This window comes from Oncorhynchus nerka, linkage group LG20, assembly GCF_034236695.1.
Source record: "Oncorhynchus nerka isolate Pitt River linkage group LG20, Oner_Uvic_2.0, whole genome shotgun sequence".
Taxonomy (NCBI): Eukaryota; Metazoa; Chordata; class Actinopteri; order Salmoniformes; family Salmonidae; genus Oncorhynchus; species Oncorhynchus nerka.
Window position 1 is genome coordinate 40,127,871 of NC_088415.1, and position 22,280 is coordinate 40,150,150.

General features: G+C 44.1%; 1 protein-coding gene across 6 annotated transcripts in view; it reads right to left on the reverse strand.

The window, feature by feature from the left end:
- Positions 1 to 354: 354 nt before the first annotated feature.
- The window catches only part of LOC115102504 (6-phosphofructo-2-kinase/fructose-2,6-bisphosphatase-like), a 28,350-nt gene continuing 6,424 nt past the window's right edge, over positions 355 to 22,280 (reverse strand). The window contains exons 1-14 of one of the 6 annotated variants that reach the window (XM_029622529.2): positions 18,086 to 18,301; positions 14,594 to 14,719; positions 14,372 to 14,465; positions 6,600 to 6,666; positions 6,205 to 6,279; positions 5,974 to 6,030; positions 5,760 to 5,881; positions 5,265 to 5,433; positions 3,244 to 3,390; positions 2,877 to 2,981; positions 2,237 to 2,366; positions 1,998 to 2,060; positions 1,864 to 1,928; positions 355 to 1,756 (exon numbers count right to left, since the gene is read on the reverse strand). In XM_029622529.2, the coding sequence (XP_029478389.1) occupies positions 1,697 to 1,756; positions 1,864 to 1,928; positions 1,998 to 2,060; positions 2,237 to 2,366; positions 2,877 to 2,981; positions 3,244 to 3,390; positions 5,265 to 5,433; positions 5,760 to 5,881; positions 5,974 to 6,030; positions 6,205 to 6,279; positions 6,600 to 6,666; positions 14,372 to 14,465; positions 14,594 to 14,719; positions 18,086 to 18,227 (1,422 nt within the window). In that variant the 5' untranslated portion in view covers positions 18,228 to 18,301 and the 3' untranslated portion in view covers positions 355 to 1,696. Of the gene's footprint in view, positions 1,757 to 1,863; positions 2,061 to 2,236; positions 2,367 to 2,876; positions 2,982 to 3,243; positions 3,391 to 5,264; positions 5,473 to 5,759; positions 5,882 to 5,973; positions 6,031 to 6,204; positions 6,280 to 6,599; positions 6,667 to 14,371; positions 14,466 to 14,593; positions 14,720 to 18,085; positions 18,304 to 22,280 lie in introns of those variants that run through there. The other 5 variants (XM_029622528.2, XM_029622530.2, XM_029622531.2 and 2 more) reach the window with 5 other exon arrangements.

Genomic DNA, 22,280 nt, shown 5'->3' on the forward strand with positions numbered 1-22,280 from the left:
ATATTCCATCATAGGCTACCCCACTCGTTCTTGAATAGTCAGAATATAACATCTCTAGTGTGACCCTATAAATTATAGCTTCAATTATCTGCAAAACAGATCTCTAAAATTGGTTATGCAATTTATTTTAATTGGACTATTTCACCAATCTAGTTCCAGTCATTCAGTTTAATAAGCTCTTTGTCTTAACAATTGTGCTATATTATACGTTTGTCACAGATATACTTATTGTCAACATGTTGACTCAAAAATATGTGACCAGTACAGTGTTGCACATCTAGCCAAGCCAAAGGACTCCTGCAGAAAAGTTGAATTGCAACCAGCATTGTGTATCATCAATAATCACAAAATGTCTCCAAATATAATATTTCTTTATTCATTTAAAGGCCCAGTACAGTCAAATGTGATTTCCCTGTGTTTTATATATTTCCATATTATGAGGTTGGAATAATACTGTGAAATTGTGGAAATGAGGCGGCAGGTAGTCTAGCGGTTAAGAGCGTTGGACCAGTAACTGAAAGGTCGCTGGTTCAAATTCCTGGAGGTGACTAGGTAAAAGATCTGTCGATGTGCCCTTGAGCAAGGCACTTAAACCTAATTGCTCCTGTAAATTGTAAAGCATCTGCTAGAAGATAATTCCCTTTTAGTGTAAGAACTGTTTGAAAAGACTGCTTGAAATTTCAGCCTGTTTTGGTGGGATGGAGTTTGTCCTGCCTGGTGACGTCTCCAGGTGGCAAATTAGTTAACAGACCAATAACAAAGCCAGTTCCAAACCTCTCTGCTAAATAACAGCTAGTTTTCAGTTTTCCCTTCCCCAGTCAGACTACTCACAGACAGTCCTATCATCATTCTTGCTTGAGAAACCGGTCTTAGCTAAGAATCTATTTTTGTTTCTTTAAAAAATAGTTTTTAAACAATCACAGTAAGGTACATAAAACAAATAAAAACAGCTGCATTAGACCTATAACACTTCAATAGAATGGATTACCTTTTGAGCTTTACTTTCACTTAAGTATGATCATTTATCCTGCAGCCTAATGTAAGAATTGCCTGGGAAAATGTTTGATTGACAACATGTTGGGCCACTTTCACACTATGCCAAACTACTTCTGACACCACCTGTCTGACTGCGCCTCACTAAATGTCTGGTATGAGACACCAGGGTCAGAGTGAGCAGACCGAGGCATATTGCTTGTACATTATAGGTCAATAAACAACACATGCTCATTCAGTACTTGGCTTTAGCCTAAGTTGCCACGGAGGAGGAAGAAATCAGTAAATTTTCCCCCTCAGTGTTTCCATATGCAGTGGGGTTTGTCATATTTGATCTTGTATTCATCCAGTCTTCTCCCTTGTCTTTTTCCCCCCCTTTGCCCCTTGCTGCCTTTGACAAGGTTTAATCTGAAAAGGTACACAGTCATAACTGATTGAAAATAAAGTTAAAAGCATCATTATGGTCCTAGAGTCCATCTCCTCTAAATCAGGGGTGGCCAACTCCAGTCCTCGAGGGCCTGATTGGTGTCACACTTTTCTCCATCCCTAGGAATCACAGCTGATTAATCAAATTTAATTCTAAACTGAAGATCATGATTAGGTGATTATTGGAGTCAGGTGTGTGAGCTGGGGCTGGGGCAAAACTGTGACACCAATCAGGCCCTCGAGGACTGGAATTGGCCTCCCCTGCTCTAAATCATATTCAAAAGTGGTCAGGAATAGTCTTCAAGGCCTCTTCTGGGTCTCTAGATACGTCCACATTCTACAACAACAATAACACAAATGGAGTCAGTGTTAGATTTGCGGAATCTATTATACATTATTTTATTTTTTTGCTTGCAATAAATGTACATGTTTTGTAAAGCTCACCCCAGGTCTCTCTCTGTGCGTGTTGACTGCCTCAATATTTAGGAAAACATGCTCCACTTTACATCCTGTATCAGGAGCGAAAGAGCCATGAGTGAATTTGAAATTCTGAAATTATTCATTTGACAACAACTTACCATAGGCCACCGGTGTAAGTTTGAGCGCCGTATGAAGAGGACATTTTAGGTATGGCAACTCATCTGGGGAGAGAAAAGGATGTACGTCTTAAGACCTAGTCTCTCCTGACAGCCTTGCAGCCAGCGCACATGCAAGATTTGGTTCTGGGTGCTGAGATCATCTTTGACCTGACAAGCGTCATTATCTTAAGACAATACCAAATAAACCCATGTATTGTTGAACTGTTGTCCAACTGTACCTGAGGTTTTGTCTAGTAAGTAGGCCAGCAGACAACGCATGACAGCTTGGTGACACACAACCAGCACATTCTCCTGTCTCTCCAGCTCCATAATCACTGGCTCCAGACGGTGGACCAGGTCTTCATATGACTGTAGTAGAGAGAGGAAAAAGAATCGGACCAAAAAATACTTTTTCCCACTATTGCACCAACCTGAACCATACCATGCAATACATTTTCTTTCTTGCCTTTCCAGCTCAGCTTGGCTCAGCATTGTGAATCAACCCAGAGACAGATAATATGGGTATGTTATGAATTATCTTCCCCAGTCACTCAGATCCACCATCCACCAAGTGTCATCTGAAATATTTCATTACAGTATTGTTGCAAATTGGAATGATAGCCCCGACCGGGACTCGAACCCAGTGGGTTCCTGCAACTGTCAGTCCAACACCTTAGCTGTTTCACCGGCAGATTCAAATCTCTTGACAAGGTAGTAGCTAGGTGTTGTACTAAGATCGCTAGGTGTTGGAGTAAGATCGCTAGGGTCTGTACAGTACTAAGGTCGCTATAGTATGTCTGAGAGTAATGTACAGTGCATGTATGTTTTGTGTGTATTTGGTGAGCAATGCAATGTGTGGTGAATTAAGACGGGTCCTACCTCACCCTTGGGGTAACGGTAGCGGTACTTGTCCTGGTCTCTCAGTGCAAACTCCTCTGGGTGGTTGTCCTGGATCTCCTCATACGTCATCTCCTCACACACACCCTGACGAGGAACGGACGGTGCAAGGAAGTGGTCAATGAGTGGTACAGGCACGCACTATGATGAGTAACCTATCCTGAGACCCGAAAACTTCCGTTAGCTCATCGGGGTAATGCCTTATCTTTAGCTCAGTAGGCTACTACATACAGTCTTATGGTGTACAGGTGACCCAATTGGTCACACATTCACTGTGAACTGTATATACACGTGCGGTGCACACTCACATAAAATGTATGCTTAAACTCAGAAGTAAACATTGACTTACTGCATCAATCTCGTTGAGAGCCTTCCACTGCTCATAGGGGATGCCCAGATGCTCTGCAGTCTGGATGGTCCTCTTCATATGACTGGTCCACACCTTCAGATCCTTTATATGCTGGCTCTTGATGAAGGTTCCCAGGGCAGTGGCATACTACAGGGGTAGACCATGTTTACAGGGAATGGGGGTGATTGTTGACATAATATTTTGTTTTATTGTCCATTTTCTTTGTGGATAATAAAACTGTATCTTTGTTCTTTCAACCCAACTCTCTTAGACATATTGTAAATGTCACATGCACCATGCTTTATGGCTTTCTCTGGTCTACTCAAGGGTGGGACCAATACATTAAGGCATTGGGTGGAACAATAGAATTACAGTGAATTTGGAAAGTATTCAGACCCCTTGTCTTTTTCCACATTGTTACGGTACAGACTTATTCTAAAATTGATTAAATAACACATGTTCCTCAATCTACACACAATACCCATAAGGACAAAGTGAAAATAGGTTTTGACACATTTTTGCAAAATAAAAAACAGAAGTATTCAGACCCTTTGCTATGAGACTTGAAATTGAGCTCAGGTGCATCCCGTTTCCATTGATCATCCTTGAGATGTTTCTACAACTTGATTGGAGTCCACCTGTGGTAAATTCAATTGATTGAATATGATTTGGAAAGGCACACATCTGTCTATATAAGGTCCCACAGTTTACAGTGGAATATCAGAGCAAAAACCAAGCCATGAGGTCGAAGGAATTTTTTCTGAGGCACAGATCTGGGGAAGGGTACCAAAAAATGTCTGCAGCATTGAAGGTCCCCAAGAACACAGTGGCCTCCATCATTCTTAAATGGAAGAAGTTTGGAACCACCAAAACTCTTCCTAGAGCTGTCCGCCCTGCCAAACTGAGATATCGGGGGAGAAGGGCCTTGGTCAGGGAGGTGACCAAGAACCCGATGGTTACTCTGACAGAGCTCCAGACTTCCTCGTGGAGATGGGAGAAACTTCCAGAAGGACATCTCTGCAGCACCACACAAATCAGGCCTGTATGGTAGAGTGGCCAGACAGAAGCCACTCCTCAGTAAAAGGCATATGACTACCCCCTTGGAGTTTGCCAAAAGGCACCTAAAGGACTCTCAGACCATGAGAAACTCTCTGGTCTGATGAAACCAAGATTGAACTCTTTGGCCTGAATGCCAAACGTCACGTCTGGAGGAAACCTGGCACCATCTCTACAGTGAAGCATGGTGGTGGCAGCATCATGCTGTGGGGATGTTTTTCAGCGGCAGGGACTGGGTGACTAGTCAGGATCGAGGGAAAGATGAATGGAGCAAAGTACAGAGAGATCCTTGATTAAAACCTGCTCCAGAGCGATCAGGACCTCAGACTGGGGCGAAGGTTCAACTTCCAACAGGGCAACAACCCTAAGCACACAGCCAAGGCAATGCAGGTGTGGCTTCGGGACAAGTCTCAATGTCCTTGAGTGGCCCAGCCAGTGCCCGGACTTGAACCCGATCTAACATTTCTGGAGAGACCTGAAAATAGCTGTACAGTGATGCTCCCCAATCTACTTCACAGAGCTTGAGAGGATCTGCAAAGAAAAATGGGAGAAACTCCCAAATACAGGTGTGCCAAGCTTGTAGCATCATACCCAAGAAGACTCGAGGCTGTAATCACTGCCAAAGTACTGAGTAAAAGGGTCTGAACACTTATGTAAATGAAATATTTAATTTATGTATTTATTTTTTGCACAAAACTGTTTTTGCTTTGTCATTATTGGGTATTGTGTGTATATTGATGAGGGGGGGAAAAAACGTTTAATCAATTTTAGAATAAGGCTGTAACGTAGAAAAATGTGGAAAAAGGGAAGGGGTCTGAATACTTTCCGAATGCACTGTATATCTGGATTAAAACAATGATGTCATATTAGTCTCTGGTGACAGCCTTAACATTATAATGTTCGCTGATTAGGTTCTGGGGGGCGAGATGAATGTCATAAAGACAGAACCTGTGTGGCCTACTGACCTTATGACCCCTGGGAGAGAGTCCAGAGTCTCCCCCAATGCGACCCAGCAGGTTCATATTGCTCTCCCCGTGGCGGCTCAGGTAGATGGAGCGCGGCGTGACGTGGATGTTCATGAGGTAGTAGACTATCCGGCTCTGGATATGGTCCCGCACACAGTTCACCAGGTACCTAGAGCCCACGTTGAAAATTTTGATGTAAGACAGGTGCCTTGGTAGGGGAAATATAGAGAGAGCCACATAGGGAGACAATTATTCTCTAAAACAGGTGCATGACACGATTACATGTAGGGGAAATATAGGGAGACAGAAGAAGAGATGGATTTTTCAGTTTAGTTCTTACTCTTTCTCTAATTCATGGAGAACAGCTGTTAGCATAAAGCTTGGTACCAGATTTGTTTGTGGCAATGACCATACAGGAGTTGGCCAGACAGCACAAACAGATCAGGGACCAGGCTGGTTGGCATAATCTGAGAAGCATCAAAAAAATAACTCTACCTGTCTTTCTCATCGTCCAATGGCACGTAGGTTTGCTTGTAGCACTCGATACGTTTCAGGAAGTCTGCCAGTGCCTCCTCCTTGTCACAGTTCAGATAGTCTGGGCTGCTCACCTTCACATCCTGGGACAAAGGTCAGTGTCACAGTGTTAACATCTTAGAAACATAGAACCCTCTGGTATTTGAGAGTGAAGTTTGAGAGGAGACTTTCTCACCGCGATATTCTGTGCAATGATGTCTGGATCATCACAAATGGACTCCACAAAAAATACCTGTGAGGAAAATTCAGTTGTTCAGAGAAAGTGAGCAGTGTTCATTATTCCAAAATTGAGGTTTAATTAATGTATATCACCATCTGAATATGTATCTAGCTGGTGCAGTTATAGAACAGTTGTTTATTAATGATATATAGTAGCAGTTACAGGACTGCCTGCACCTGAACCTGCCTTATAGCCTTTTTCCTTGGCAAAGCTCACAATGGAGACCCTCCTCTCCCGTGTTGTGTTGGTGGCATCAAACACCTGGAGGGAAGAGGACATTCCACTCACTGTTGCAGAACTTTGTGGACTCTGATGCTAGGAGGAACTCTGATGCTAGGAGGAACAGTGGGCACAGTGTATTTATTTAACCATTATTTCATCTGTAACTCCCATAGTGGTCATAATCCCTTTTTACCCAGGAGGACCTTGGGAGTGTACAGTATTTGATGTCCAGTGTGTCTGTACAGTATGCGTGAAGTTCAATGCCCTGAGTACTGTCATTTTCACTCATATATGAGGTATGGTGTGTGTCTGTCGACTGTCAGCTCAGAGGGACAGTTTTAAGTTGTCCTCTTACTCACAGCTACTTGTCCATGTTCCTTCGAGAAGTAGATAACTACATCTTTAAGGGCATTTGAAGCACAGGCCCTGAGAAAGCAAATACAGGGCAAAATCATTGGATTAACAAACCACAGAGAAGGTAAATCGTACAACACAAAAGGACATAGCAAATCAATTGTTACATAATACTACACACAAACCACCACAGTCCTAAGGAGCCTTCCTCTGCCCAGGCATTGCTGATGCATGCCAGATCTTACAATACCTGGACAGGTATTTTATGTATCAGCTAACCACATCATATGTTATAGCAATTTGTCAGTCGATGACACAGCTGATGACGTGGGCACGCAAACATTGGCCGGTGCAGTAGGAGAACACTGCTATAGACTGTGTCCGAATTGTCACACCACAAATTTGAGATCAGAATTTTAACAACCACAGTGTAAGAAAGCCTGTTTCTTTAAGCACTCAATGATGACGTCCCAGCTATCACAGGCTGGCAGTGTTTAGTGCATTACCAAGTGCAGCTCGCCGCCTACTGCTGTGAACACAAGTTTCAGTTTTGGACATTATTTTCTTTCTGACCAATTTATTCATCACTGTGCGCGAGTACCAAAACTGTAAGTAAAGGCTTTATTTTCGCTTGTAATTGTTAGCTGGTTAGTCTAATGTTGCTAGCTACTTGTATTTTAGTTTCAGTCATTCGATTATTATAACAGATGAGTTGTATCTTGTTTGTTATTGCTAAATGAATGTGCCTCAGCTTAGTATTGATGCCATTGTATTCATGTTTATTATTTTCAAACCACATCTTGTATGGATACATTTACATTTAATTGGATAATCACAGCTGAGTGACATGGCACAGAATTGCAAACAGTGTTCATCTCCAATCAACATTACAGAACCCTAAACTGAGGAACTGTCTCTTTCACCGTCTCTCTAATAGTGTAACGCCCAATGCGGGAGATGAGAAGCAGGTACAGGGAGTGAACCATTCAATATAGACGGACATGCAACGGAACAAGAACAGCGACAAAACAATGCAACTACAGGGAACAACACAGAGGAGCAGACACACTACCGTTCAAAAGTTTGGGGTCATTTAGAAATGTCCTTGTTTTTGAAAGAAAAGCACATTGTTTGTCCATTAAAATAACATCAAATTGATCAGAAAGACAGTGTAGACATTGTTAATGTTGTAAATGACTGTTGTAGCTGGAAACGGCTGATTTTTTAAATGGAATATCTACATAATGGCCTGCAGAGGCCCATTATCAGCAAACATCCCTCCTGTGTTCCAATGGCACGTTGTGTTAGCTAATCCAAGTTGATCATTTTAAAAGGCTAATTGATAATTAGAAAACCCTTTTGGAATTGTTAGCACAGCTGAAAACTGTTGTGCTAATTAAAGAAGCAATAAAACTGGCCTTCTTTAGACTAGTTGAGTATCTGGAGCATCAGCATTTGTGGGTTCAATTACAGGCTCAAAATGGCTAGAAACAAAGCACTTTCTTCTGAAACTCTGAGGATCTGGTGACCCATGCCAAATATTTTCAGTCTCCTGAGGGGGGAAAGTTTTTTTTTGTTCCTTCTTCATGACTGTCTTGGTGTGTTTGGACCATGATAGTTCGTTGTCTCGACCCGCTCCACTACAGCCCCGTTGATGTTAATGGGGGCCTTTTCCTGTAGTGCACAATCACCTCCTTTGTCTTGCTCACATTGAGGGAGAGGTTGTTGTCCTGGCACCACACTGACAGTTCTCTGACCTCCTCCCTATAGGCTGTCTCATCGTTGTTGGTGATCAGGCCTACCACATTTGTGTTGTCCGCAAACTTAATGATGGTATTGGAGTCGTGCCTGGCCACGCAGTCGTGGGTGAACAGGCAGTACAGGAGGAGACTAAGTACACACCCCTGAGAGGCCCCAGTGTTGAGGATCAGTGTGGCAGACGTGTTGTTGCCTTCCCTTGGAACGGAAATGGCGCCACACCAAACTGGAAGTCTTCCGACTAGCTTGGAAGGACGGTACCGTGCAGTACCGAAGAGCCCTTACTGCTGCTCGATCATCCTATTTTTCTAACTTAATTGAGGAAAATAAGAACAATCCGAAATTCATTTTTGATACTGTAGCAAAGCTAACTAAAAAGCAGCATTCCCCAAGAGAGGATGACTTTCACTTTAGCAGTGATAAATTCATGAACTTCTTTGAGGAAAAGATTATGATTATTAGAAAGCAAATTACGGACTCCTCTTTAAACCTGCGTATTCCTCCAAACCTCAGTTGTCCTGAGTCTGCACAACTCTGCCAGGACCTAGGATCAAGAGAGACGCTCAAGTCTTTTAGTACTATATCTCTTGACACAATGATGAAAATAATCATGGCCTCTAAACCTTCAAGCTGCATACTGGACCCTATTCCAACTAAACTACTGAAAGAGCTGCTTCCTGTGCTTGGCCCTCCTATGTTGAACATAATAAATGGCTCTCTATCCACTGGATGTGTACCAAACTCACTAAAAGTGGCAGTAATAAAGCCTCTCTTGAAAAAGCCAAACCTTGACCCAGAAAATATAAAAAACTATCGGCCTATATCGAATCTTCCATTCCTCTCAAAAATTTTAGAGAAGGCTGTTGCGCAGCAACTCACTGCCTTCCTGAAGACAAACAATGTATACGAAATGCTTCAGTCTGGTTTTAGACCCCATCATAGCACTGAGACGGCACTTGTGAAGGTGGTAAATGACATTTTAATGGCATCGGACCGAGGCTCTGCATCTGTCCTCGTGCTCCTAGACCTTAGTGCTGCTTTTGATACCATCGATCACCACATTCTTTTGGAGAGATTGGAAACCCAAATTGGTCTACACGGACATGTTCTGGCCTGGTTTAGATCTTATCTGTCGGAAAGATATCAGTTTGTCTCTGTGAATGGTTTGTCCTCTGACAAATCAACTGTAAATTTCGGTGTTCCTCAAGGTTCTGTTTTAGGACCACTATTGTTTTCACTATATATTTTACCTCTTGGGGATGTTATTCGAAAACATAATGTAAACTTTCACTGCTATGCGGTTGACACACAGCTGTACATTTCAATGAAACATGGTGAAGCCCCAAAATTGCCCTCGCTAGAAGCATGTGTTTCAGACATAAGGAAGTGGATGGCTGCAAACTTTCTACTATTAAACTCGGACAAAACAGAGATGCTTGTTCTAGGTCCCAAGAAACAAAGAGATCTTCTGTTGAATCTGACAATTAATCTTAATGGTTGTACAGTCGTCTCAAATAAAACTGTGAAGGACCTCGGCGTTACTCTGGACCCTGATCTCTCTTTTGAAGAACATATCAAGACCATTTCGAGGACAGCTTTTTTCCATCTACGTAACATTGCAAAAATCAGAAACTTTCTGTCCAAAAATGATGCAGAAAAATTAATCCATGCTTTTGTCACTTCTAGGTTAGACTACTGCAATGCTCTATTTTCCGGCTACCCGGATAAAGCACTAAATAAACTTCAGTTAGTGCTAAATACGGCTGCTAGAATCCTGACTAGAACCAAAAAATTTGATCATATTACTCCAGTGCTAGCCTCTCTACACTGGCTTCCTGTCAAAGCAAGGGCTGATTTCAAGGTTTTACTGCTAACCTACAAAGCATTACATGGGCTTGCTCCTACCTATCTCTCTGATTTGGTCCTGCCGTACATACCTACACGTACGCTACGGTCACAAGACGCAGGCCTCCTAATTGTCCCTAGAATTTCTAAGCAAACAGCTGGAGGCAGGGCTTTCTCCTATAGAGCTCCATTTTTATGGAACGGTCTGCCTACCCATGTCAGAGACGCAAACTCGGTCTCAACCTTTAAGTCTTTACTGAAGACTCATCTCTTCAGTGGGTCATATGATTGAGTGTAGTCTGGCCCAGGAGTGGGAAGGTGAATGGAAAGGCTCTGGAGCAACGAACCGCCCTTGCTGTCTCTGCCTGGCCGGTTCCCCTCTTTCCACTGGGATTCTCTGCCTCTAACCCTGTTACAGGGGCTGAGTCACTGGCTTACTGGGGCTCTCTCATGCCGTCCCTGGGGGGGGTGCGTCACCTGAGTGGGTTGATTCACTGTTGTGGTCAGCCTGTCTGGGTTGGCGCCCCCCCCTTGGGTTGTGCCGTGGCGGAGATCTTTGTGGGCTATACTCGGCCTTGTCTCAGGATGGTAAGTTGGTGGTTGAAGATATCCCTCTAGTGGTGTGGGGGCTGTGCTTTGGCAAAGTGGGTGGGGTTATATCCTTCCTGTTTGGCCCTGTCCGGGGGTGTCCTCGGATGGGGCCACAGTGTCTCCTGACCCCTCCTGTCTCAGCCTCCAGTATTTATGCTGCAGTAGTTTATGTGTCGGGGGGCTAGGGTCAGTTTGTTATATCTGGAGTACTTCTGCTGTCCTATTCGGTGTCCTGTGTGAATCTAAGTGTGCGTTCTCTAATTCTCTCCTTCTCTCTCTCGGAGGACCTGAGCCCTAGGAACATGCCCCAGGACTACCTGACATGATGACTCCTTGCTGTCCCCAGTCCACCTGGCCATGCTGCTGCTCCAGTTTCAACTGGCCTGGGCCCTAGGACCATGTCCCAGGACTACCTGACATGATGACTCCTTGCTGTCCCCAGTCCACCTGGCCATGCTGCTGCTCCATTTTCAACTGTTCTGCCTTACTATTATTTGACCATGCTGGTCATTTATGAACATTTGAACATCTTGGCCACGTTCTGTTATAATCTCCACCCGGCACAGCCAGAAGAGGACTGGCCACCCCACATAGCCTGGTTCCTCTCTAGGTTTCTTCCTAGGTTTTGGCCTTTCTAGGGAGTTTTTCCTAGCCACCGTGCTTTTACACCTGCATTGCTTGCTGTTTGGGGTTTTAGGCTGGGTTTCTGTACAGCACTTTGAGATATCAGCTGATGTACGAAGGGCTATATAAATACATTTGATTTGATTTGATTCCCTTACCACCTGGGGGCGGCCCGTCAGGAAGTCCAGGATCCAGTTGCAGAGGGAGGTGTTTAGTCCCAGGGTAGCTTAGTGATGAGCTTCGTGGGCACTATGGTGTTGAACGCTGAGCTGTAGTCAATGAACAGCATTCTCACATAGGTGTTCCTTTTGTCCAGGTGGGAAAGAGCAGTGTGGAGTGCGATTGAGATTGCGTCATCTGTGGATCTGTTGGGCCGGTATGCGAATTGGAGTGGGTCTAGGGTATCTGAGAGGATGCTGTTGATGTGAGCCATGACCAGCCTTTTACAGCACTTCATGGCTCCAGACGTGAGTGCTACAGGACCGTAATCATTTAGGCATGCTACCTTCGCTTCCTTGGGCCCAAGGACTATGGTGGTCTGCTTGAAACATGTAGATATCACAGACTCAGTCAAGGAGAGGTTGAAAATGTCAGTGAAGACACTGCCAGTTGGTCCGCGAATGCTTTGAGTACACGTCCTGGTAATCCTCCTGGCCCTGCGGCTTTGTGAATGTTGACCTGTATAAAGGTCTTGCTCACATCGGCTTCCGAGAGCATTATCACACAGTCATACAGAACAGCTGGTGCTCTCGTGCATGCTTCAGTGTTGCTTGCCTCAAAGCGAGCATAAAAGGCATTTAGCTTGTCGGGTAGGCCAGCGTCACTGGGCAGCTCGCTTCTGGGTTTCCCTTTGTAGTCCGTAATAGTTTTCAAGCCCTGCCACAGGGCGGCAGGGTAGCCTAGTGGTTAGAGCGTTGGACTAGTAACCGAAAAGTTGCAAGTTCATATCCCTGAGCTGACAAGGTACAAATCTGTCGTTCTGCCCCTGAACAGGCAGTTAGCTTTGTATGCATCTCTGTGTGTGGAGTGAAGGTGGTCTCAAGTTTTTTTTTCTCTGGTTCCACATGTGCCTACTGGTAAAAATGTGGTAAAACTGATTTAAGTTTCCATGCATTAAAGTCCCCGGCCACTAGGAGCATCACTTCTGGGTGAGCATTTTCTTGTTTGCTTATGGCCTTATAGAATTGGTTGAGTGCGGTCTTAGTGCCAGCATCGGTCTGTGGTGGTAAATAGACAGCTACGAATAATATAGATGAGAACTCTCTTGGTAGATAGTGTGGTCTACAGCTTATCAAAAGGTACTCTACCTCAGCGAAGCAATACCTTGAGACTTCTTTAATATTAGACATCGCTCACCAGCTGTTATTGACAAAAACACACACCCCCACCCCTTGTCTTACCAGGCGTAGCTTCTCTGTTCTGCCGGTGCATGGAAAATCCCGCCAGCTCTATATTATCCGTGTCGTCATTCAGCCACGACTTGGTGAAACATAAGATATTACAGTTCTTAATGTCCCATTGGTAGGATAATCGTAAGTCATCCATTTGATTTTCCAATGATTTCATGTTCGCAAGTAGGATGGCAGTGGGAGTTTACTCGCTCGCCAGATTCTCCGAAGGCAGCCCGACCTGCATCCTCTTTTCCTCCGTATTTTCTTCGCACAAATGACGAGGATTTGGGCCTGTTCCCGGGAGAGCTCGTTAAAGGAAAAAGCTTCTTCCACTTTGTGGTGAGTAATCACTGTTCTGATGTCCAGAAGTTATTTTCGGTAGCAGAAACATTATGTACAAAACAAGTACAAAAAAATAAATAAAAATAGCACTAATGGTTAGGAGCATGTAAAACGTCAGCCATCCTCTTCGGCACCATCTTAACAGCGTCCGTCTCCTTTACACACCCCTGGTGTTGGTTCCCTAACAAGTTCAATTAACACTTTTAGAGTTGATGCTGTTAGACGTTCTCAGTGTTATGAGATTTTTTTGTTAGTGAATGTGAATGTGACCATATATTATACATTTCATAAGGCCTTTAGTTATGGCCTAGTTATCCTCAACATTGTGGTCTGAAAATCCTGGCTTACGGGCCACATCAAACATGCAAGTCACAATACACTGGTTTGTGAAGTGATTAGTGATTCCTATTGAAATCCAGGCAGAGGGAGGATATTCAGCAATTGGAATATTTTATCACCCACAACCTGCATTCAAAATGGGGTGAGGTGAAGGACTTGACAAACAAGATTACCCAACCCATCTAAACTGGAACAACCATCTCGGTAACAATAAGTCCACCCCTACAAATTGTATTGTTTAATATCAATTAATAAATCAATGTGCATGAGGAAGCACAGATATTAAAACTAATTATTATAAAAGTAAACCTGCAACAAAGCATGCTGGGAAATATGATAATGAAGACCCTCCCATGTGTTTTTCACTAAGAGTTTTTAAAATGTAATTTATTTAACTAGGCAAGTCAGTTAAGAACACATTTGTATTTACAATGACAACCCACTGTTTCTAGGCTAACTGCCTTGTTCAGGGGATTCGATCCACTAGCCTTTCGGTTATTGGCACTCCAACACCCTAACCACTAGGCTAGTTAACGGAAATGAACTTAACACAGTCGAGTAATAACACCATGCAATGTTGATTCCACTGCGATTGAAAAAACACTTCATATATTCACCACGTGGTGTCAATTTCCCTGGTGTTAACCCCACTAGAATCAACACTCAGATATAGCACTCAAAAATATTTACCTCAACACCGAGATTTGAACACTTGCAAATTTGCTGTGAACCCTTTTCCCTATATACTGTTGTGCACTGCTACTTTGACCACGCACAAAAGGTAGTGGAAAAGTCTAGCATTATAGGGAAATAGGGTGCTAGTTCAGACGCAACCATAGCTTCATAACATAGATAGAGCAACCCGTCAAACCTGCAGCATCACGTACTTGCGAATCTGCATGGCCTCCTCATTGTCCGGTCTGAAGAACTCAAAGCCCTTGTAGCTCTGGATTTCCCTGCGATACTGGCCCAAGTTGAAGACTAGACGATAAGATGATAGACAATAGGGGCCGGAGAGCGAAAGACCATCAACTCCAGTCCTCAGTGACGTGCATGGGCATTCAAGCACCCCTCAGATCATTGAACTTGGCTAGTGCGTGTAAACTGACCTTTTGTGGGAACCCCTATCCAGTTGAGGTAGCGGGTGAGCTTCTTGGATATGTATGTCTTCCCCCTGGCAGGCAGTCCAACCATCACAATCAGAGTGGGGGAGTTGGTGAACTGGGGCACGGAGGCTGGGGATAAACAAGACAAACACCATAGGAATCTATTGTACATGCCTGGTGGGTAAATAGAAGGGTTATCTATGAAGAGTAAACACTACATTCAAGTGTGTGTGTGTGCGCAAACATAATGCTCACCATCTCATCAAGAGAGAGGGCACCAGGGGAGAGAGAGCTAAAATATCAGCAAACCAGGGCACACCTATCAGATCTGCTCCTGAGTGGAGGTGCGGTCTAAGGCACTGCGTCACTACAGACCCTGGTTCGATTCCAGGCTGTATCACAACTGGCCGTGATTGGGAGTCACATAGGGCGGAGCACAATCGGTCCAGCGTCGCCCGGGTTAGGGTTTGGTTGTCATTGTAAATAAGAATTTGTTCTTAACTGACTTGCCTAGTTAAATAAAGGTTTACTAAATAATAATAGAAATACAAGATCTCCCAATTTAATTGATTGAGTCATCATTGTTACCATGCTATGTCTTACCAGAGGTATACAAATGTGTTCTGCATAATAATCATGGCCCAAGTAATTAGTCAACTCCTTTGAGAGTGTAGTCCTACCTCACCATACCCTGAGCACCACAGAGTATCCCATGCAGTCAGTCACATGGGTGACAACACCACCCTGAGGACAGTACAGTACCAGCATCTTGTTCAGCATGCGATTTCATCATAGAAAGACAAAAACTGAAACAGAAGTGTTCCACGGGATATATTAGACCAGTCAATAAAGTCAAGCTCAAACTGCATATATCCATAAACTCCAGATATAATTTCTCATTTCAGAAATTTAAGCAGCTCCACTTACTCTAGCCTACTGACGGTTGATACTAATAGTGGCTAATATTTAACATGACAGAAATAGGAAACAGAGAAAGTCTGATAGTCTAGAATATATAACATTCGAGAGTGCCCATTCCTGCAAGTTAAAAGGGCCGTACAATTTAAATTCTCTATAATGTCACAGCATTTCATAAACTTTACTGTGGGAAAGTTGATATGATATGCTTTAGTTTGCTGCCATAGGACTGATTTCACATTTGTCTCTAGCGATTAGAAGGTTAAAGAGATCTAAAACAAGTGTCATCTATGTCTACAATTCCCTATCCAAACGGCTTACTCATTAACCAAGCTCTTATCAAGTTGTAAATGACATTGCATGGAGAATGGTGTAATTTCTATTACATTTTTTTTTTTAAACATTCATTATTTCCTCTCGCAGAAAGGTGGTGGAATTCTTAGGGAATTAATTCAAGGTCAGAATACACATCTCTGCCACACCTTCATTTCTTAGATCTCCATCCCGAATGAATAGTGGGTGAATAGCATACTATTCTCATGCTTAAATTCAAGGTCAGAATATGCATAATGAGAACATTTGGGACCATTGACATACGCTTCACCTGGGTCACAATCGGCCCCTAAGCGGGATGATTTACAGTAGGAGAACCAGGATATATAGAAGGATGATCCAGGTCCTCCCTGTGTACTCTGTATGAATGGTGACTGACTGCAGCGTCGGCATAAAGTATCCAGTGGTGTAAAGTACTTAAGTAAAAAATACTTTAAACACTTAAGTTGTTTTTTGGAGGGTATCTGTAATAACAAAAAATGTACCTCACTAAAGAAGAAAATAATGTACTTTCTACTTTTTACATACATTTCCCCTGACACCCAAGTAAAAAATTGTCCCAGTCGTGCACTTATCAAGAGAACATTCCTGGTCATCCCTACTGCCTCTGATCTGGCGGACTACCTAAACACAAACGCTTCATTTGTAAATTAACGTCTTGAGTGTTGGAGTATACCTCTGGCTATCTGTAAATAAAATTTGAACAAAATGTGTGCTGTCTGGTTTGCATAATATAAGGAATATATACTTAAGTATATTTAAAACCAAATACTTTTATTAGACTTTTACTCAAGTAGTATTTTACTGTGTGACTTTCACTTGAGTCATTTTCTATTAAGGTATCTTTATTTTTTTAACCATTTTAGTACTTTTCCCACCACTGACAGTATCCATGCCAATGGTGCCATCCATGCAAGTCACGGGACAGTGTTAAAGTAGGACAGCAGAGAGCAGCACTGTAATCCCAAGGCCCACTTATTCCATTGAGAGACAGATGCCTGCCATCGGCGTGATGAAGTTTATTCTCACGCACAGGGCATGGGGAGGAGAGAAGGATAGAATAGATCTATGAGTGTCACAATATGGCGAATCGCATCTCTGCATGTCTGGCAGACATATCAGTGTGGATGACGGATCACCACCTCAAGCTGAACCTCGGCAAGACGGAGCTGCTCTTCCTCCCGGGGAAGGACTGCCCGTTCCATGATCTCGCCATCACGGTTGACAACTCCATTGTGTCCTCCTCCCAGAACGCTAAGAACCTTGGCGTGATCCTGGACAACACCCTGTCGTTCTCAAATAACATCAAGGCGGTGGCCCGTTCCTGTAGGTTCATGCTCTACAACATCCGCAGAGTACGACCCTGCCTCACACAGGAAGCGGCGCAGGTCCTAATCCAGGCACTTGTCATCTCCCGTCTGGATTACTGCAACTCGCTGTTGGCTGGGCTCCCTGCCTGTGCCATTAAACCCCTACAGCTCATCCAGAACGCCGCAGCCCGTCTGGTGTTCAACCTTCCCAAGTTCTCTCACGTCACCCCGCTCCTCCGCTCTCTCCACTGGCTTCCAGTTGAAGCTCGCATCCGCTACAAGACCATGGTGCTTGCCTACGGAGCTGTGAGGGGAACGGCACCTCAGTACCTCCAGGCTCTGATCAGGCCCTACACCCAAACAAGGGCACTGCGTTCATCCACCTCTGGCCTGCTCGCCTCCCTACCACTGAGGAAGTACAGTTCCCGCTCAGCCCAGTCAAAACTGTTCGCTGCTCTGGCCCCCCAATGGTGGAACAAACTCCCTCACGACGCCAGGACAGCGGAGTCAATCACCACCTTCCGGAGACACCTGAAACCCCACCTCTTTAAGGAATACCTAGGATAGGATAAAGTAATCCTTCTCACCCCCCTTAAAATATTTAGATGCACTATTGTAAAGTGGCTGTTCCACTGGATGTCATAAGGTGAATGCACCAATTTGTAAGTCGCTCTGGATAAGAGCGTCTGCTAAATGACTTAAATGTAATGTAAATGAAACAATCAGTCTTAACTTGGCAACAAGAGCAACACTTGAACACTCATCCACCTGTAGTTTCAGATAACTTTCCCATGACTCGTACTAATGAATGAATTAAGAAGTTGAGATGAAAGAAGCGAGAGAAAACAGACAAGAGAGAGGGAAATAGAGAGAGACCGAGAGAGAGAAGAGATAACTTGACAGAAAGCCAGGCTGAGTGGTTCTTCTCACTTACAGCCTCTCCTGCGATTTAGCTTGCAGCCTCCCATCCCCAACCATGGCACCCAGTTCTTGAGCAGCGGAGTCTGCGTGAGCTCATTCTTCTCCTGGTTTGTGGTCATGTAGGCATTCGGCAAAGCACAGACAGACAGAGTCATGCAACACAGCACAGTCCTCCCGGCCCTGTGCAGCGGAGCGAGTGAGCGTGAGCGAGGGAGACAAGAGGAGCAAGACAGAAGCTTGTTTCAATGAATTCTTGCACGGTCACCTGACTGTTGCCAAGGAGAACGAGGGGAAGGGGAGGACCTCTAGGATAACGCCCCAAATGACACCCGATTCTCAATAGTGCACCGTTTTTTGCCATGACAAAGGTTCCCTGAAGTAGTGCACTATGTAGGCAACATGGTGGATGTTGGGACATTATATATAGCTCTGTAGCTTAGCCTTGCTGTTTCACTGCTACTCAGCTGTTAGTGAGGTACATGGCCAGAGGAAACTCAAATCTCCAGCCAGTAGGGAGGAGGAATCACACAGTCACACACATCTGTGTTGTGGTGGTGACATGGCACTAAAGCATTAAATATATCAGCCCTTTTGAGAACAAGCTCATGGAAAAATGAACAGTTTAACCAAAGTTAACTCTCACTGTATAATGAACTGATCAGAACATTTTATGTCGTGATGCTATGGTTGATCTATTTCACTTGACAACATGCTGTATATATATCACTTGCGTTTAGAGACAGTGCGGTGTTACTCAATTATGCCACAAGGTGGCAGTTGGAAGTCAGAGTTCACAGCTCCCCTTGGAAACGTTGATCTAAAGTAGAGGAACGATCAACTGGCTCTGTTACTGATAGTGCCATGTCACCAGATGTGTGATTCCTCCTCTCTATTGGCTGGAGTTTGTAGTTTCCTCTAAAGTAGTGCCCTCTGGCCCTGTTCCTCACTAACTGCTGAGGAGCAGTGAAACAGCGTGGCTAAGGTACAGAGCTAGTGTACATCCCGAATGGCAACATATTCCCTAAACAGTGCACTACCTGAGAGCCCTATGGGCCATGGTCAAAAGTAGTGCACTGGTATATTTAAGCAATGAGGCAGTGTGGTATATGGCCAATATACCACGGCTAAGGGCTGTTCTTAGGCGTCACGCAACGCAGAGTGCTGGGACACAGCCCTTAGCCAGGGTATATTGGCCATATATCACAAATCCCGGAGGTGCCTTATTGCTATTACAAACTGGTTACCAACGCAATTAGTGCAGTAAAAACACTGATATACCACGGCTGTCAGCCAATCAGCATTCAGGGCTCGAACCACCCAGTTTATAATTACATTTTGAAACAGTGTGGTGTTCATTAATTATGCCACAAGGTGGCATGTGAAAGTCAGAGTTCAAAGATAAACTGGCTCTATGGTTACTGACTCGTCTGTAGCCTGCAGCAGCAAAAGAAACAGACAATATGTTTGCTGCTGTCTTTCAGCTCTGGTGCAATCATTCTCATTCAGACAATATTTGGTTTTGTTGACAGTAGTTCAACAAGTTGCTAAGGTAATAAGGCAACACGCTCTCACAGTCTCACGTTAGAATTTGACGTTCACCCATGTTTCTCAAATGACACATTTCGAAGTTGTTCCAAGTGTCAAATTTCCAAGTGTTTAAGATTAAGTTTAGGTATTAACTCCGAATGGTTAAGGTAAGGGTTAAGGTTTGGGATAGGCTTAAAACAAAAATATCAAAAACAACTTTCTATCGCTGGATTCAAACATGCAACCTTTTGAACCAGAGCCAGATGCTTGCGCCCATCCACCATCCCCGTCCACAATGCCCTGCCAGTATCATGGGTGACCTGCCTGAATAAAGTACTAACCAGATTAAAGAATTAGACAGCCGACAGCCTTATATGAGACATGTGCAGTCCCTGATCTGATCTCATTACAACTCAATTACTCATTTACAAGCATTTTGCTACGCTACACCCGCAATAGCATCTGCTAAAGAAGTGTATGCAACCAATAACACTTGATTTAATTTAATCCGGTGTAATTTTAAAGGGAAGAAGGATTATGGATTAGATCATGTGATAAATAGATCATATATCCTGCCAGCAGGCAGGGAACATGGTTTGAAATGACTTCATGACAACAAGATTACAATCAGTTGTAAACTGACATTTTCAACCAGCTTTGCCTATATCCTCTGGCTGCTTATATATACAGTATCTTACACCTGACAGTTTTGTAGTCTTACATTCAGTGGCAACATTATTTGGATAATTTCCACTGTGGGGTTTGCTGTAACAATTGTGACTTACAACTTATCAAGGCTGAAATGGGCATAAAAACAGGATACTGTTCAATAAAATGTTGTGGTCAAATTCTAACAGAGACAGACAGACAATTAGTTTGTAAATGAGTCTGACAGCATCTTGGCCTGTGCCAGTACTCCCAAACAGGTAATGCCAAATCAAATAAAATGTTATTGGTTACATGCACATGGTTAGCAGATGTTATCGCTGGTGTAGTGAAATGCTTGTGCCTCTAGTTCTGACATTGCAGCAATATCTAACATGTAATCTAACAATACCACAACAACTACCTAATCCACACCTATAAATATATGGATGAGCAATGACCGAGCTGCATAGGCAAGACGCAAAAGATGGTATAAACTACATTATATACATATGTGATGAGACATTATTAAAGTGGTATTACTAAAGTGACTAGTGATCAATTTATTGAAGTTTCCAATGATTTCAAGTCTGTATGTAGGCAGCAGCCTCACTGTGTTAGTGATGGCTGTTTAACAGTCTGATGGCCTTGAGATAGAAGCTATTTTTCAGTCTCTCGGTCCCAGCTTTGATGCACCTGTACTGACCTCGCCTTCTGGATGTTAGCGGGGTTAACAGGCAGTGGCTCGGGTGGTTGTTGTCCTTGATGATCTTTTTGGCCTTCCTGCGACATCAGGTACTCTAGGTGTCCTGGAGGGCAGGTAGTTTGCCCCCGGTGATGCGTTGTGCAGACCACCCTCTGGAGAACCCTGCGGTTATGGGCAGTGTAGTTTCCGTACCAGGCGGTGACGATTCCTGATAGGATGCTCTCAATTGTGCATCTGGAAAAGTTTGAGGGTTTTAGGTGAAAAGCCACATTTCTTCAGCCTCCTGAGGTTGAAGAGGCGCTGTTGCACCTTCTTTACCACACTGTCTGTGTGGGTGGACCATTTCAGTTTGTCCATGATGTGTACGCCGAGGAACTTAAAACTTTCCACCTTCTCCACTGCGGTCCCATTGATGTGGATAGTGTGGTGCTCCCTCTGGTGTTTCCTGAAGTCCACAATCATCTTTTTTGTTTGGGCGTTGAGTGAGAGGTTGTTTTCCTGACACCACACTCCGCGTGCTTCACCTCCTCCCTGTAGGCTGTCTCGTTGTTGTTGGTAATCAAGCCTACTACTGTTATGTCATCTGCAAATTTGATGATTGAATTGGAGGCGTGCAGGGCCACGTAGTCATGGGTGCACAGGGAATACAGGAAGGGGCTGAGTACCCACCCTAGTGGGGCCCCAGTGTTGAGGATCAGCGAAGTGGAGATGTTGTTTCCTATCTTCACCACCTAGGGGCGGCCCTACATGGTCTGTGGACCTATTGGGGCGGTACGCAAATTGAAGTGGGTCTAGTGTGGAAGGTAAGTTGGAGGTGATATGATCCTTGACTAGTCTCTCAAAGCACTTCATGATGACAGAAGTGAGTGCTACGGGGTAATAGTTATTTAGTTAAGTTATATAAGCCTTCTTGGATACAGGAACAATGGTGGCCACCTTGAAGCATTTGGGGACAGCAGACTGGGATAGGGAGAGATTGAATATGTCCGTAAACACGACAGCTGGTCTGCGCATGCTCTGAGGACGCATGCGCAGACCAGCTGCTATGGATGTCGTCTGGGCGAGAGTCATCCACGGAGAAGGAGAGCCCACAGTCTTTGGTAGCGGGCCGCGTCGGTTGCACTGTATTATCCTCAAAGTGGGCAAAGAAGGTGTTTAGTTAGTGTGGAAGCAAGACGTGGGTATCCGTGACGTGGCTGGTTTTCTTTTAGTAGTCTGTGATTGCCTATAGACCCTGCCATATACGTCTAGTTTCTGAGCCATTGAATTGTGACTCCACTTTGTCTCTATACTGACATTTCGCTTATTTGATTTCCTTGTGGAGGGAATA